General features: G+C 43.5%; 1 protein-coding gene across 1 annotated transcript; it reads right to left on the reverse strand.

The window, feature by feature from the left end:
* Nucleotides 1–9,415: 9,415 nt before the first annotated feature.
* KCNF1 (potassium voltage-gated channel modifier subfamily F member 1) lies at nt 9,416–11,542 on the reverse strand. Its single transcript, XM_065055913.1, has one exon. The coding sequence runs from the start codon at nt 11,242–11,244 to the stop codon at nt 9,781–9,783; it is 1,464 nt and encodes a 487-aa protein (XP_064911985.1). The 5' UTR covers nt 11,245–11,542; the 3' UTR covers nt 9,416–9,780.
* Nucleotides 11,543–15,015: the final 3,473 nt, after the last annotated feature.

Consider the following 15,015-nt stretch of genomic DNA (forward strand, 5'->3'; position numbering starts at 1 on the left):
TTTTCATCTCTTTTTAAAAATGAAGCTGTATCCAGAGACACCCATCCCAAATATCCATCACCCTCCATATTCCTGTGTTCCCTGAGCAGAAGCTGCAGCACTGGGCTGCAGGTGGGGGTCCTTGTGTAAAACCTCACTCTAAGGTACATTTCCAGTCCCACAGCCTCTGGCCAAGCTCTTTTCCTTCCTGCTGCAGCTGGAAGTTCTCTTCCCATCACAGGACTGATGTACAGACTGAACATTCTACATTAGCTGCTCTTATCTTGGACCATCATGTGTCTTGGATTGCTATAACAGTGAATGAGGTTGAAATCTGGGATTTCGGTTTAGTTTGCTGCACTCCACTTTTAATTGCAGACTGCCTGAGAATCAGCAATGCTGGTCTGCTCCATCATCTCTTTGCCTTGTTCCTCAAATCCAATTTTTTAGTCTACAAAATGTATCAATCTGGATGAGCAAACTAAGCCAGCAAACATCAGAAGGGAGTGTATCAGGAAATTACCTCTTATCCACCTCCCTGCCATCACTATAATCCCATTTAGCCTGGAACAGTAAGAAATGTAGAGGAATCCAGTTAGCTTGCTTTATTTCCCTTGGTGGATGTGACAGGGCTGCTTGCAACCTATTGAGCTGCTCTATCCTACATGTGAATTTCAGCAAACAGCCAGTTTACTTACGAATAATTGCAACTTCTTTAGTCACATTAGATACAACTTTGTTATTTTCCCTCTAAAAATCCTGAAAATTGAGAGCCATGAGCTTTTTAGGATGGCACATGTTATTACATGACAGGCTTAGCCAGCATAGCCAAGTGTTATCATCACATGCCCACACACCTACAAGTCTCAGCCATGAACCTGAACATTGCCACACTAGGACTATCTACAACCTCATGATTAAAAAAGTATTGGGTATTGCTGAGGGAAGGATGGTGTCTCCTAGACTGGTCTATTCACCTCCTACTATGTGTCTTGTACTTGGACCCTTGTGGCATCTGGGCAATGGTGGTTTTCTGTGTAGAGAACAGGAAGGGACAGACCTCTTTCGGGGGAATGTCAGACACCTGGTTACCACAAACTGATGCTTAGAGTGCAGCCAAATGAGCAGAGGGAAGGAGAGAGGTTTTAGTGCCTCACCTGGCTGCCCTTGCTTGTGTGGCTGAGCGAAGAACAGCTCCAGGAGTCTGCATTCAGCCCCCAGACAGCTCCTACCTGCTCGTCAAGGACCTTTATACTCTCTCCTGCACTTTTTTTCCAACTCAGAAACATTCTGCAGTCAATTTTTTACAGACAAGTCACATCAGACACATGAGCTGCTTACTTTAATGCACCTTGGAGTTATTCAGGTCTCATGTGAACAGTTGTGATGGTAAGAGCCCTGATGTGAGGTGGACAATAACAGCTCCAGTGTGCAAGGCTGAAGTCCAACTGGCAACTGATGTTTCCTCCTCCAGCCAAGGCAGTATGAACGTGCCCTGTGTGAGTCACAGCAGGGATGATGTCGAACAGCAGCAATTAATTTGCTTCTCAGGCAAACGGGTCCAAATGGTAAAGGCTTTTGCAAATGGAATTTACCGTTCCAATGCAAATAACTAACTGACAAACAATAACCACTCCAGACTAAAAGCCCAGCCAGCAAGTGGTTGACATTTGTACTGCAGAGAGTTTACAGATTCCCCATGAGTTGGATAGGAGCTGTGTTTTGCAGCAACAATTGATTTATTACTGTGACAACCAGTAGAAAAAGAAAGACCTGCTGTCTGGCGAGGGTGTGATTTGTTCCTCTGCAAACAAGCAAGAGGTGTCCAGCTGGCCAGCAGCCATTCCTAGTCAAAAGCCCAGGGCAGGATGCAGGTTTTAACTCCTCTTTGCTTGCGTTTTGTCTGCTAAATAGTGAAGGAATTTGGGTTTTTTATATTGTAACAAAACACATTTGTATTTAGTAATGTTGCTACAAAGTGAGGAGTAAGTAAGGGGGATGCAAAGGTCAGGCTGTCTTCTAGGTATTTCACTTCTCAAGCAATAGGATACCTTTTTATCTGGTATTCCTGAACAGAATATCGTCCTCATTTATATTGCAGCAGCTCCTGCAGGGGCCAATCAAGGTCCCATTGTGCTGATGTCTGATTGGTGGCCACGAGCAGAATATTGCTGGTGCGTGCTTGGATGCAGTTCAGAAATATCCACTTTTTGCCATGTAAGGTTTAACATGAGCACATACTGATCAGCAAAGCATGTAAGAGCACGTTTAAAGCATTCTCTTTCCATCAATATGTTTCAGAGTGTTTCGGTCCTCTCAAAGAAAGGGGAATTTAAACATGCACAAAAATGCTTGGCTAAACTAGACAGAGCTGCTGCACCTGGACCTCATGTCTTTTGAGCTTTCCACATATAAGTAAGAGTTTTCATTTGGTGCACTCAGAGGGTGGCTGGGCAACATGTCCAAATGAAGCTTTGAACCAGTGTGTTTTCTCTCCTAGGCATGTTCTAAGCCTGCCCTAGTGAGCTAACGCAGTGCAGAAAGCTGCAGCTAGTGGGAGTGCACGAGTCATCTGCAAGTTTATCAGGGGCATGAGCAACAAGAGAGATTAATCATTTCCATTTTCTGAAACAAAATAATGACGTGCAATAGACTGAAATTAAGGTATGAAAAATGAGGCTGAATGAAAAGAAAAATATGTTGGTGAGAACAGCTGTCTTAATATGGAGTAATCTTGATGGAACAGGGGAAAAAACAAGATGGTGTGTAGTATTTCATGATGGTTAATCTGGTATAGACTAAGACAGAAGGGTTCATTCTTCACTGGTTGATACTGGACAAGCTTAGACTTCAAGGATATGAAAAGTTAAAATCAAAGTACAATAATTAATATATAATTTAGGTGAACATGGTCAAAAATATAGGTTTTGCTGTAAAAATAATACAAAGAATCAACATTGAACAGCAGCAAGCTACAGCTACTTCATAGACTGAGTATTGTGTAAAACTGCCATATCTTACTATGCTAGTAAGCCTGGGAAACACTGACTTTGTAAAGCTGATAACTGTAATGCAGTGGAAACATTGTTTGGGATCAATGGAGTGCATCACAGTGATAAAGAATTTCCCCATAATGCTGTTATAGCAATTGAAGCTGGAGTTCATCCCCTGCACAGTAAGGCGGGCTGAGGATGCCAGAAGGTTTTCTAAAACTTCTCTTTGCAGTGCGACCAATATGTTGCCTTCCTTGCAGTGATTGTTCATCTGAGTTTCCAACACTTGAGCTCTAGCACAGAATTTGTGAGCAGAGAGTGTAATGAATACCGATAATTTCCATTTTTTAAGAGGTTTAACTGCTACAAATCATGTAGTTTCCTTCCTTACAGAACAGAGAATCACATTTCATGCTTAAACCAAAAAACAAAGTGTGAGGGCCAGCCTTTCATTTGCATTGAAATCAGTAGAGAGATGCACTGAAAATAACAGTATTTTTGTAGGCATATAGAACAGTCTTCCTTTACATTTTGAGATTTTCTTTTTAAAGAGAGTCTTCTACTTAGATTCCTTTTAAGGTTTCCTTTCTGCTTCTATTTTATATTTTTAACTGGCCAAGGTGGTTTAGCAGCACTTGAGTCTCAGCATGTTTAAAAGCTATTCAAGGCTCCCTTTACATGAGAGGAGAAAAAACAGCTTTAAGACACTGGCAGTTTTCTCATCTACATATGAAAGCAACAAGAAAAGCAACAATTAAGTGGCATAGCTTCTCCTGGAGCTCTAAGATCTTTCTATCATCTTCATTTTCCTCTTGGTGATTTACATGAGCCTGCCTTGCGCATTAGCCTGGCTCACTTGGCTGCATCATTCCACTCAATGCTCCCAGGTCAGGCAAAGCTCCCACTCAATTCAAGCCTAATATGGTGCATTGCAAGAAGAGAAACAAATTTTGGTTTTAGTGGCATACCTACAGCTGAAGCAAGTAAATGTAATGTACATTGTCCTGAGTTGACTTACACTAGTGCTACTTTGCTGCAACTCTTGGTGAAGTTTGATTTATACCAGGTACTGCTGAACTTATTCATCACGTCACTAAGGACCATCTGTCTCAGGGAAAGTATCTTGTGAAAACTGATGTGGAAGGAAATGCTGATATTCATGAATGGCCAAGTCAGGCAAAATGTAGTAATATTTGAATGAACAGTAAACCAGATCCTCAGAAACCAGCCTGGGTAGCAAGAGTGTTCTCCTGTGCATGTACCCAGTAACGGTCACACCCGTGTGAGTAAGAAATATTGAGGTTTATCAGTGGATATGGCACTGATGGCTGTGTTGACAGGGAGGAGTGAGGAAGCCCAGCACAATTCAAAGGGGATGCAGCTTTGTTTGTTGTAGTACATCTACCATCGTAGATGTGGCTGGAAGAGGCTTGTGGGGTTTTTTTTGTCTTTCAATATGGTTGATTGCTCATTTAGATCTCTTAACCCTTACTGTTATGGACATTTGAATGCTCTGTTTCAAAAAGCATGTGTTTTTCACTTTCTTTCAGTCTCAGGTGAGCATTTGAGGTCGTTATTCAAAAAATCAGTATAGATTGAGAGAACAGCTGAGAGAACACTGAAAGCAACATGGTCTTGGTTTCTCCTTTTAAGCATTTTTATCAGGTAGTTTCAAACAGCACATTGGGCAAAAAGAAAGCTGCCTGAAGGGTTAGTGAAACAGCATCACTGTCAACTTCAACTGCAAATAAGACCTTAGTAATGAGTGCCCTTAGCACAGCCAGGGGCTGTGCTGCATTGTCCTCAGACCTCCTTCTGTTTGATGGGAGCTGACTCTACCTTCACATGCTCACATTCCCCTCTGACCCATGAGCAGACAAGAGAGGACATTTCAGTTAACCCTGTGTGGTGGGTGCCATACCTGCAGCAAGGGGCAACTCTCTTGCATGCATGACAGCAGACAACAGTGGTACTCTAGCATTTCCCCCAATTTTTATCTTTTTTTTTTAAGCATCATTAAAACATATATGTATGACAGTCCAGCAATAAAAACCTAGCTGTTGGCTGCTCTTTCTGCCTGAGCTCGAAGCTGTCTCCAAAGTCAAGGTGGCTGTGACACACCAGGTAGAGCATGGCATGAGTTGATGTGTTACCTGCCTATCACTTCCTTGAGACTAATGCTGTGTGTCACTAATCACTCCAGCCATCTCCCACACTTGTAAAAGCAGTTTCCACTCTAGTAGATTCTACCCTTTATGGTGTCCAGGAAACTAGAAACAGGCTTCATTTTACCTCAAGTTTTAGCAATTGTCACCAATCCACCCTTGGGTGGGTAATTAAATTAAGATTATGGAATTGAATTCTGCCAGCAGCTATTCAATGTCAAACCTGGACTAATCACAAATTATGGCTGAAGTTGGTGTTAGTTAGGAACTAAAAGTGTATCCCTTCAAGTTTTAGCTCTGTACATTGCAGGCTGTATTAAAGATTCAAAGTTTTCCTGAAGCAGCTACAGACAGCTGCATAGGGAAGATGTCCTACAGGATAACTTCTCAAGAGAATAGTTTGACCTGCTCACTTTGTTCTGAAATTTCCTGCACAGTGAACTGAGGAGCTCCCTTATGAGAAAGGGACTGGTTTCAACTAAAATAACAGTAGCTCTGTTTAGTCTCCATAATTTTGCTTACTGGGTTTTCTAGAATCCTAAGTTTTCTTCCCAGTGCTCCTGGTTTCTTATGGGAAGGGTGACCCATTTCCTTCATACACCTAGGATTCCAAAGAGGAGCATTTGGGTAGCAGAGGTAGTAGGGGAGATCGAGGGCATTTATGCCGTTTTCTGCACTAGAACATTTTTGGGCTGTTCCAGTCCATGTTCCCAGGTGAAGGTATTAAACACCAGGGGCAGGGCTCTCCCAAGAGACAATTGTGTTACAAAGCTTCCCACATGCTGCAGACGTTGGAGAAGGTCAGTGCAGCACAAAGTGTTTGGGAAGAGCTGGATGTGGGGAAGTTACTGGTGGGTTGGGTGGGTGCAGCATGTGCTCACCTCACCCAGGGCACAGGAATGAGACCTGCACCAAGCATGATGCAGTTCCACCTTGAAAAGTCTTCAGTGCTTGTCCTGGCTTTGTGCTTGAGAACATCCTGTGTGTAAGATGTGAGAGCCCAACTCAGCCAAAGCCTTTGGATGGTGCCTCTTCCTCTCTGCGAAGGGACTGCACCAATGCTTCCCCTCACCCCCAAATCTTCTAGCCTCTTAAATCCCTTCTTTTTTAGATTATCTTGTAATAAAGGAAAATAAGGTCTGCCATGGATGCAAACTATTTTTAAAATGTGAAAACAAATGTTCCCTAGCTCACTCCATCCTTTAAGGGGCAGAGCCTTCTCTCCAGCCATGATTTCAAAGCCAGTGGTTTATGGTAGTTTCTTGGCCTATGAGAGGTGTCTCCCCTGGGACCCCAGAAAGCTTCTTGCTTTCTACCATCATGATTTTGGCTGTGTAAGGGCCCCTGCTCCTCTCCAGTCTCATCATGTGCTGCAGGTTGCCAACCTGCCCTCTCCCTCTGTCGCTGCCCGCATCTGTCCTTGCTCCAACAGGGCTCACACAGCATGGGCAAGGTAAACAGTCAGAAATCCATCCTGCCCACCCACGGCCTTTTAAGAACATACAACTTACAGTCAAGAATCCAACAAATATGGTCCCTGATGCAGCAAACTGCATGGAGCTTGGCTTGAGACCAGCCTGCGCTGGAGCTGCACCAAGGTTGTCTCAAATGTCTTTCCATACTGACATAGCATAGGCAGACTCGAAAGCTGGGTCATAATTTTGTGGGCTGCTTTCTCCAATGAGTTATGCTCAAAAACATAAGTCATTGGAGAAAGCAGCCCATAAAATTATTTCTGATAAAAGCGGCTTATTTTTTATTTAATGTCACATTAAATAAATTGCAAAGAACAGCAGTGAGGATTTAGTATTTGTGGTGCTAACCATATTACTTAGCATTTATACAGTGCTTTCCTCATTCAGGAAAGCACTTTTGCTAACTTAATTCACCCTCAGCCACCCTCTGCATGCCATGAGGGAAGACAGGAACATTTAATATCCCCACTGATAGATACGGCGTACAGCTGAGACTGGCACAGCTCTGTTACTTGTCCTCTTCTCCCACCCTCAGTATCCCACCTGAATCGACTTTTGTCAGCTGCGGCCCATATTTTGTGATGGAAGTTCTCAGCAGTGCAAGGAGCAGGATCCTGTCCCCTTGGGGAGAGCCAGCTGTGGTCCTGACTGGGCAAACAGTGGGAGCAGAGCTGAGACCGGTGGCAAGCACGGAACAGGTCCCAGCAGATGAGAAGGATTGAAAGAGCAGGTCTAGAGGCTGAGATCTGGGAGCTGGGATGCAGAGGAGGTGCAGACAGGTGAAGGGTTGCTTGAGCTGAGGAGGACACTTGGATGACCTGTTGACCTTAGGCAGGGGAGAATTTGGGACAAAAGCTGGTGGAAAGGTTCTGGCATGGGAAGGTTAACAGGTTGCTTTGAATTATCTTACTTGATGGAGGCATTTAATGCAGGACATGGTAATGGGTTAGGGAAGAGGACACTAGGTCTGGCATGGGGCTGGAGAAGCAGGATACAGAGTGGGTGTCCCTGGAGGTGAGCAACTTGGGGTGTAAGGGGTGGTGCTGGCAAAGGGCTTCAGTGTGGGAGAGCTGGGGGTTGCTTTTCATGTCAGGACACCTGCAGAATGAGCAGTGTTCCAGGGGAGCGGCTGCCCACCTCTGCACACCTGCCTGGCCCCTGCACACAACCACTGCTGCTCCCTTCTCCCAGCAGGATAGGGGTTCTCCCACCCTCAGGCACACATCCTTTTGCCAGGGGCTGGGGGCAAGTAAGGCACCAGGAGAGAGAACAGAGCTCACCCTGTGACTCTGCACCACTGCAGCTGCTGGTCCTGTGGGGTGGATGGCACAGCCTCATCACCTGCCACAGAGAATGGTTGTGTTTGGAAGGGACCTTCTGGAGATCATCTAGTCCAATCCACCTGCTAAAGCAGGTTTACCTAGAGTAGATCACACAGGAATGTGTCCAGGCAGGTTTTGAATGTCTCCAGAGGAGACTCCACAACCTCTCTGGGCAGCCTGTTCCAGGGCTCTGGCACCTCAAAGTACAGAAGTTTCTCCTCATATTCAGATAGAACCTCCTTCAGTCTGTGCCCATTGCCCCTCATCCTGTCATTGGGCACCACTGAAAGGAGTCTGGTCCCATCCTCTGGACACCCACCCTCGAATTATTTAGAAGCATTGATAAGATCCCTTCTCAGCCTTCTCTTCTCCAGGCTGAACAGAACCAACTCTCTCAGCCTCTCAGAAACAAGTCCCAAGGACCTGCACAGGGCTCTTGGGCATGAGGTGCCCAGAGATGGCTCATGGCTTGTGCTGCTGAGTTTCATCTGGGCAAGAGGCAGCTCAGCACAAAAGGGGAAAAAATAAGGACAGCTACTCCAGCCCTTTGATCATTTAGGATCCTACTTTTAACATATGTAAACACCTCTGTGTGCCAGTTCTCCTCTCCCCTTTGAGCTGGCGTAACTCCTGTTTACAATGGATTTCTCTCATGGAGACCAGATCCGTACAAAGCAGTTGCTACACCAGCCAAATTAATACTCACATAGATTGCACTTGCTTTTGGAAAGGATAGTAACTACACATTGGTGTTGGTTAATATGCTGATTAATGAATAAGATACTTATTAGTGCCCACTACTTCTGTAAACTGATATTACAAAACTATACAGTTGTTGTAGGGGTGGGATGTGCTTTTTAAAAAAAAATAACCTAGTAGTTTGTTCATTCAGACAGATATTTTTACCATAAATCAATGTGAGATGACACTATTTTTATTGAAACTTGCTCTACACTCACTTTCAAAAAGTTAATGTTTCTTATTTAGAAGTACTCAATTTAACTGCCCTGTAAGCTTCTGTAGCTTTAATAGTGAACTAAAAATACTATGAGTTAAATTGCAGTTTTAAAAAGTACTTGATTATATACCCTTCCTGAAATATCCCTCTTATATAAATTATTCTGTTGTAATGAAAAGCTAGAACAAATATTTTTGAAATTTCCTCCTTAAAATGCATTGATTCTGTTCCATATCTCTGCCCAAAAAACAGCTCGATGTCCCATAGAAAATTAGATTTTTTTCTGGAGAGAGGAACAGACACCTATCCAAAAAGTCAACCCCAAATTACATTTTACAAAATGTATATTTGACTCTAACATTCTGCATGTGGAATATGCTTATACTTTCAGTGTCTCTAGGCTGAAACTGCTCGTAAATATTTTGCTGTAGACCTGAGTCTATATGAGTGAGACCCTGCTTTAATTTTTTAATGAGCAGTTCTCACAGCTGCAAAGGCATTGAAGACAGCCTGGGAGACACAATCTGTGCGATGCTGCTCTTTATTGTCACAGGTACAGAGTTCTGATGTAGCAATGCTGCACATTCAAGTCATCAAACATTTACTCATCAGGAAGGACTTTTCAGTCTCTAAAATGGTTACAAATGTTTTTTTGTCAGAATGCAGTCATTCTAAGCAGTCTGATCTCAATGGAGTCCTACTATTTTATTTTGAGTAATGGCAAATTCTTACCAACTGTTGATGGAGATACCATGGGGTTAATTTATGTTCATGTTGGAAAAGCAAAGCAGTGTTCCCTCCCAACTCTGACAGATCCCACGAGTCTTTTCAATTGGTGATTGTCAGGTTGTCCCGATCGATTGCTTAGTGCTGACAACAGCTCACAGTTTATTTGCAGCTTCGAAGTCTGGTCCTATAGTGTTTCTCTTCTGACAGGAGATGAATAAAGGTGTCACTGTGGGAGACTTTTAGCCGGCTGCTATAAAAAGGACCCTCCTCGCCTCCCCTTGCAAGATCCTCTAGTTCACTTTTGGAGCTTGTGGCCCTCCCCTCAGCCGAGTTTAGCTCCATCAGCTCCAATTCATGCTTGGCAGCTGTTTCTAAAACCCTCTGTTTATTATAATACCTGACAAAGTTGTTAATGATGGGATGGATAGGAAGGGCAATCGCTATCACCCCGCAAAGAAAACTGATGGCAGCATTCAGCTTTCCTAATGTTGTTTTAGGGTATATGTCTCCATATCCAACTGTGGTCATGGTAATGATTGCCCACCAAAATGACTGAGGGATGCTTTTAAATAAAGTTTCAGGGTGACTTTGCTCCATGGTGTAACCCAGGGCAGAAAAGACAAAGATTCCAACAGCTAAGTACATGAGGAGCAGCCCGAGCTCCTTAAAGCTGCGTTTCAGGGCATATGTTAGAGTCTGGAGCCCCGAGGAGTGCCGTGCAAGCTTGAAAATCCTGGCGATCCGCATGATGCGCAGCGCCTGGACAGCCTGCTGGACGTTGCTCAGCTCCATGAGCCTGGCTCCCAAGTGGGTCAAGGTCAGGCTGACATAGAAAGGAAGTATTGCTAGCACATCGACTATGTTCATGAAAGACAGAGCGAAGTGGAGTTTGTTGGGAGAGGAGATCAGCCTCAGCACATACTCCATGGTAAACCAGCCGATGCAGGCTGTCTCGATGCTGTCCAGGGTCGGGTGTTCCATGCGGTTCCCCTTTGCATCTGCAACCTGCAGGTCTGGGATGGTCCCCACACACATCACGATGGAGGAGGTCAGAATAAACAGAAAGGACAGAACGGCGATCACTCGAGCTGGGTAGGATGACTCTGGCTTCTCCAGAAATTTCCAGATATATTTTTGGCACCTTTTCCAGCGACTTTCTGAGGCATCTACTCCCAAATCATCCAGAATTAGTTGCACCCTTCGGGCTATTTCTTCCAGTTCTTCCTTTTTTTCACTTAGGTGAGTTTTGCAGCAGTCATCCAAAAATTTCAGATCCACTTTCCAAAATTCCATTTCATTCTTGAAACATATGGGGCATATTCCTTTCTTCATATGAATTTCCCCAAAGTAGTACACGTCAATAATGCATTTGAAAGCATCTGGATCTCTGTCAAAGTAAAACTCTCTCTTTCCAGGATCATAGTCATCACAGAGGGAGAATATGCTATCATATCCCCCCGATAAACAGTTGATCAGCTCTGCCAACCGTGTTTCTGGGTATTGATTCAGGTTATCTTCGTAGAACACCTGCCTTACCCCACCGACATTAACTACAATCTCCGTTTCTTCATTTTTTTCTGATCCGTCAGTGTCCACATCTGGAAACCTAGAGTCACCTGCCATTTTAATTGTATTGGATTCTATTTGATTTTTAGTCTGTTGTTTGGTTTCAAAGCTTTGTGGTTTTATCTTCTCACAAAAGTGAATCAGCACTGAGTCAGCTCTACGACAAATCTTATCAAACTGACCCGGAGTCGTGGTGGTAAAGGTTACAGAAAGAAACCTGTGGTCAGGAAAGCCTCATGAGGTATGCAACAAGCTGCAGGGAAAAGACAAGTCATTGGGCTGCTGTGCCTGCAAGCAGGGTGTTAGAAAGCTCCAGCAGATTTGAAAGAGAAGAAATCATTTAATAAAACTCACCCCTCTGCTCAGTGCTCGAGAGTCTTTTCAGGTCCCATTCTCTCTCTCTAAAAGTGATATTTATTCACAGGTTGGAAGCCACGGCAGAGAAATCAATCCTGTGGTCTGATTAATGCAACGTGCAGTGAGTGACAGTTCTCAGAGAGACAATCAGCAGGGTGAGCCCACAGGAAACTGATGCAGTTTCTCTCTTCACTTCCACAGATTTCCCTAGAAAGCTGCTTTTCGATTTTGTTTCTCTTTCAGTTTTCTTTTTACTTTAAGATCTTCCGGAGTTTACCTGCTGACTCTTGCACGTAGTCAGTCGGTGCAAGCGTGCAGAGGAGAAACTTGTGCTTCTCTTCCCTTTGCTGTTCCCCAGCACAATGGGGAGCCCAGGCTGCCAGGAGTCCTTTCCAAACTCTACCCTCTTCTGGTGAAAGCCAGCAGAGCACTAGCTACACAGAAAACAGCTCAGCTATTTATACGCCTGTCTGGCTGTGAAACAATGCGTTTCTATAGTGCCATGAACTTCAACGATTTTTAAAAGCACTTTTTTCTAAATCAAATACAAAACATAATCATGTATAAAGTCGTTCAGAGCTGTAGAAAGACACCCATCAATTTCTTCTGATGGCAGAAACCAGAGAAATAATACTGTAGTTTGGAATAAACACATGACATAAGTCTTGCTCTCAGTGGGACTGGTGCAAGTCTAGAGTAATTCTCTGTCAGGACACTGAGCTACTGTAGATTTGTACTGATGTCATTGGGAACCAAGCAGAGACCATAAAGTTTTCATTGCAGCTGTGGAGCAAAACTTTCCCTGTACTCTGAGCACATTTCTCAGGCTCTGTGTCCTCAGTTTTAGCTGTATTTCCTCGATGTGCAGTCGACTGACCCTGATGAGGGTATGACTGTTTTACAACATCTATGATGATTTCTCAGTGAATGCTACTTACCAGTAGTAGAGCTTTGTATGACATCCAACACTAAACAAGTAGAATAACATGTATTTCCTCTTAACTTTGTTTTCTCCAGATTCCAAGATTTGACGGACATTTGTTTCCTGGCCCCTTACATGCAGGTAGGCCTCTCACTGTGTTCTTAAATTCTTAAATATGATGAAATAGTTCATTTTAGTGCATCCTGAGGACTCTGATCCAGCAAAACCCACAGTTCATTAGTTAACTGTTTCTTGCCACAGCAGAATCATTTAGACCAGCAGGTTTCACCTTTTTCAATTTACTGACTTCTGAAAAAGTTGTAAATAGAGGGGAATAGAGAGGGGCAAATTCACCTGATAGCTTGTTTCTCTAGGCTTATGTCCATCCTGAGAGAAAGATAGAGCTGTGATGCACCCACTGTCTTTGTGCCCATGTCACCCAGCAAGGAGGACCCTAGTGAGTACACTGTGCTCCATTTCCATCCCCTTTCTGGAAATTTATGGGAGATTAGTCAGAGGTTGTGCACCAGACCTCATCTTGACATGGACTATGCACATAGCCTCAAGTACCTTATTAATACCTCTTTGACGTAGTTCATGACACTTGGGGGTGCACAAGCCACGAGTCAAAATCACTGATCCTGTCACTTCCCAAACCTTCCAATGACCTTCCTTGGCTCTGAGCTTCTGCAAGTTTGAAGAGAGTGAAAATATGAGAGTGAAGAGGTAAATTCATAATAGAAGATGACTTGCAAGAAACCCGTGAAACAGAGGAACGCAATCTTTTTTCTTTGTCTGTCACACACATCCATGCACACATTTATGATGCAAAACCTGAAGCAAAGGGAAGTTGGTTCTTGCTGCTCTGTTACAGTTTCCCAGTAAGTGTCACACCCAGTCACCCAGCCTCATGGAGTGGAATAAGCCGTGCATGAACCATAGCTCCATAATCTTCTTCAAATGCCTGGGTTGTGTCACTCATACCCATGCTGCAGAACAGCACAGAGGGCAAGGAACAATAACTGCAGGGACTGGTCCCCTTATTCAAGTGACAGGAAAAGGTTAATGTCAGTCTACACCTGAGTCACACTGTTAATCTCTGGAGGTCAGTGTCACGTTCATGCGTTCCTGAGGGCACTGCATAGTGCAGGTGTAACACAAGATGTCCCTTGAATTTTTTCCGGGCACATATAAGTTTACTGAGACTTGCAAGCTTTGTGGGACAAGAGAAATACCTTGGAGATCTGGAAAAATGCTAGGTTTTGTGGGTTCAGCAAGAAATATTTACCCACCTGGGACTTCCTTGCCAACTAACATGAATGGTTTAGCTTTACTTTAGTACAATGCATTTTAAGATGCCAATAGCAGTGACATGGTTGCACAGGGGAAGAATGTGGATAGGATTACTGACTACTGATTCTTGCAAAATAAAACCGAGATCTGGGAAAGTTAGGTTTAAAACGCTGTCAGGTTGCAGCAATGTCAGGGAACAGGTTCTTTAGGTTCTAATCCTCACATTTAACCACCTCAGACACCTACTCTCTTTGATCAATGATTCATTTCAGTGACCTTTTGGCTCTTCTTCAGGTAACGATAAAAAAATCAATGTATGGTCCAGCATGACCAAAACAGAAAACACCACCTTCATTTCCAAAAAGGCTTTTCTTTCCCCATCTAATTTTGCAGAACAAACACCTACAAAATAGGCACACAGGATTAGTATGTACATTGTTCAATTTGAAAGGTGAAATCAGCTCCTCTCAAATGATAAATCTCAGCACATGCTCGAAAGGTTGGGAAGAAACTATTTTTGAAATGCCAGATCAGTCCTTATAAAGACTTTACTTAGTGTGGCTGCTAAAATCCTTGTTCTTTATTCTCCCTCGTCTTGCACCCTTTCAGAGTTCTTTACACCTTTTTCAGTGTGCCTGTCAAATGTTAGCGATCTGGTAGCATTTTAAATCCACTTTGACAAATGTAAATGATCCAAAGAAGGGTCAGGGAAAATCATAATGAATTAAAACCTTGTTTTTGTAGCTGAAAAGAGTGAGACAGGCTTACTTGATGTTTTGGGCTCTTTTTTTTTAATCAGGCATATTTCAGAGAAGCAAACAACAGGAGCAGAATGAATAATTTGCAGCAAATAATTTATTTCACTAATTTAATTCATTTTTCATCCATGAAAAGAGAGCTTCTCTAATCTAAAAATTTCAGTACATAATTGTTGCTCTGTAACTCATTTATGAGTAGTTTGCTGCAATTACTAGGGCTTCTAAATTCAACTTCTGTTGATTTATCTGGCCAGGGCAAACAGGTCAAGCTGTGCTGTTTCTGCTGGAAGCAATGCGTGCTGGCAATTGAATTCTTACAGACCAAATAAGAAACAGGGAGGGGGTTTCTTTCTGTGTCAGTACTTTGGCTCAGAGAACAACACGTGGATTTGAGCTGACAGATGTGTTAAGTTCTGGCTGTGTTTCAGGCCAGCTCCTTCAAGGAGGAGGAGGAGGCTCAGCTGGATGTCAAGCCCTGCAGCTCCAGGGAAGGACTCC

The sequence above is a fragment of the Columba livia genome, chromosome 3, assembly GCF_036013475.1.
Source record: "Columba livia isolate bColLiv1 breed racing homer chromosome 3, bColLiv1.pat.W.v2, whole genome shotgun sequence".
Taxonomy (NCBI): Eukaryota; Metazoa; Chordata; class Aves; order Columbiformes; family Columbidae; genus Columba; species Columba livia.

What these genes read in the sequence shown, in the direction of transcription:
- KCNF1 (XM_065055913.1), bottom strand. Translation starts at nt 11,244, where the DNA reads ATGGCAGGTGACTCTAGGTTTCCAGATGTGGACACTGACGGATCAGAA.